The sequence below is a fragment of the Anarrhichthys ocellatus genome, unplaced genomic scaffold (assembly GCF_004355925.1).
Source record: "Anarrhichthys ocellatus isolate YVR2014 unplaced genomic scaffold, GSC_Weel_1.0 scaffold20, whole genome shotgun sequence".
Taxonomy (NCBI): domain Eukaryota; kingdom Metazoa; phylum Chordata; class Actinopteri; order Perciformes; family Anarhichadidae; genus Anarrhichthys; species Anarrhichthys ocellatus.
Window position 1 is genome coordinate 2,857,166 of NW_022280050.1, and position 1,580 is coordinate 2,858,745.

At 41.6% G+C, this 1,580-nt stretch overlaps 1 protein-coding gene across 2 annotated transcripts in view; it reads left to right on the plus strand.

Moving 5' to 3' along the window:
* Positions 1–1,580, plus strand: part of ccdc138 (coiled-coil domain containing 138) — a 10,119-nt gene that overhangs the window by 6,668 nt on the left and 1,871 nt on the right. Inside the window, exon 13 of one of the 2 annotated variants that reach the window (XM_031858563.1) lies at positions 129–193. The exons of the other annotated variant lie outside the window; for it this stretch is intronic. Within the exon in view, the coding sequence (XP_031714423.1) occupies positions 129–193 (65 nt within the window). The remainder of the gene's footprint in view (positions 1–128; positions 194–1,580) is intronic. 2 annotated transcript variants of the gene reach the window in all.

A 1,580-nucleotide genomic window follows, 5' to 3' on the forward strand; every position in this document is an offset into this window, starting at 1 on the left:
TGTGTGTGTGTGTGTGTGTGTGTGTGTGTGTGTGTGTGTGTGTGTGTATATACACACACATACAGTTGTGTGTTTCAAGGGGACTGTAAGTCTAGCAAGTCTTGCTAATTATTGTGTTTTACAAGCAGTAATGAGGAGAGACGGGAAAGGTTTTCACCTGAAGGTTGCCAATAAAACCAAACCAAACAAAAAGGTCAGATTGTTCTCTCTCTCTCACACACACACACACACACACACACACACACACACACAAGTTCAGTTACACAATACATCTTGCATGTTCATGGACCACAAAATGCAGTTGGCCACCTCGGCACACACGTACACAGTCAGCAACAGTGTTTTACTGGCTTCTACTGAAACAGTGGGTACATTTACCACCAAAATGCTTCATGCAGTGTATTATGAACCCACTTTGTGTGTACATGTGTTCTTTTCATGCTCGCTACAGTAGAGCAGTGTTTGTATGTTTTCACAGAAACCTTCCCTGACCTGGTTAAACTACTTCAGACAAGGACTTTTCCTCTTTGTTTCTTACTATGTGAAGTGTCCCGCAGCTCTTATATCGTCCACCATCAAACCCATGAGGAGTGTGTGTGTGTGTGTGTGTGTGTGTGTGTGTGTGTGTGTGTGTGTGTGTGTGTGTGTGTGTGTGTGTCCATCTGTAACCATGTAGCCACATATGTGTAGAATGTATCACACATTAGAAAAGGTGAAGATCCACCAGAAGACTGGGCAGTGTGGGTAGAAGTGCTGCAAACATTCTTCAGACCCCGGGTCTTAATAAGACACAATATCTGTCCATCAGGGCCGGGAGATTTTGAAAAATAAACCAGCAAGTGGTCCAAAAAGTTAAGAATTATTTTGTTTAATTAGTTCAATATCCCAGAGGAACATTGTGGTCACACAGTTTGACATTCGCAGTAAAAATCAATCTCAGGGTTCTTGGGGTTTGGACTGTAGGTCGGATAAAAACCATCACTATGGTCGATGTCCCCTTGTGAGGGGCCCGTTGCACAGTTTTTTTATTTTTTATTTTAATGTCTAAATGATTTATCAATTCTTCAAAAAGAATTGGCAGATTAATTCAGTAAAACAATCTTTAGTTGCAGCCCTACACCTGATTATGTTCAGCTACAGGTACATAGTTTTGCCGACAACCATATTGTCCAGCCGCTATCAGCAGACATTACACTAAATACTTTTGTTTAGGAAATCTGGAGTTTGAAAGATGCCAAATGAGCAAGAAAACGCATAGTTATAAGGTCGTGTCAGTGATCCTATTCTTCCCCGTCTGATTCTCTGCTGTGATTGGATGCCAGCTCACATTGTATTCCCTCCCCCTTTTGTGTGGCCGAAGACTGGAGTTTCTTTTAAAAGGAGCAGGAATGTGACTTTAGCAGAAACAAATGTTCGTTTACAAAAATCTAATAATTTTAGGAAATCATGAGGTCCACATTTGTGGTTATTAAAAAAAAGTGCAGCTCCCATCTGTGCAGACTGATGTCTTCGTCCTTTCTGTTTCATGTGCGTGTGTGTGTGTGTGTGTGTGTGTGTGTGTGTGTGTGTGTGTGTGTGTG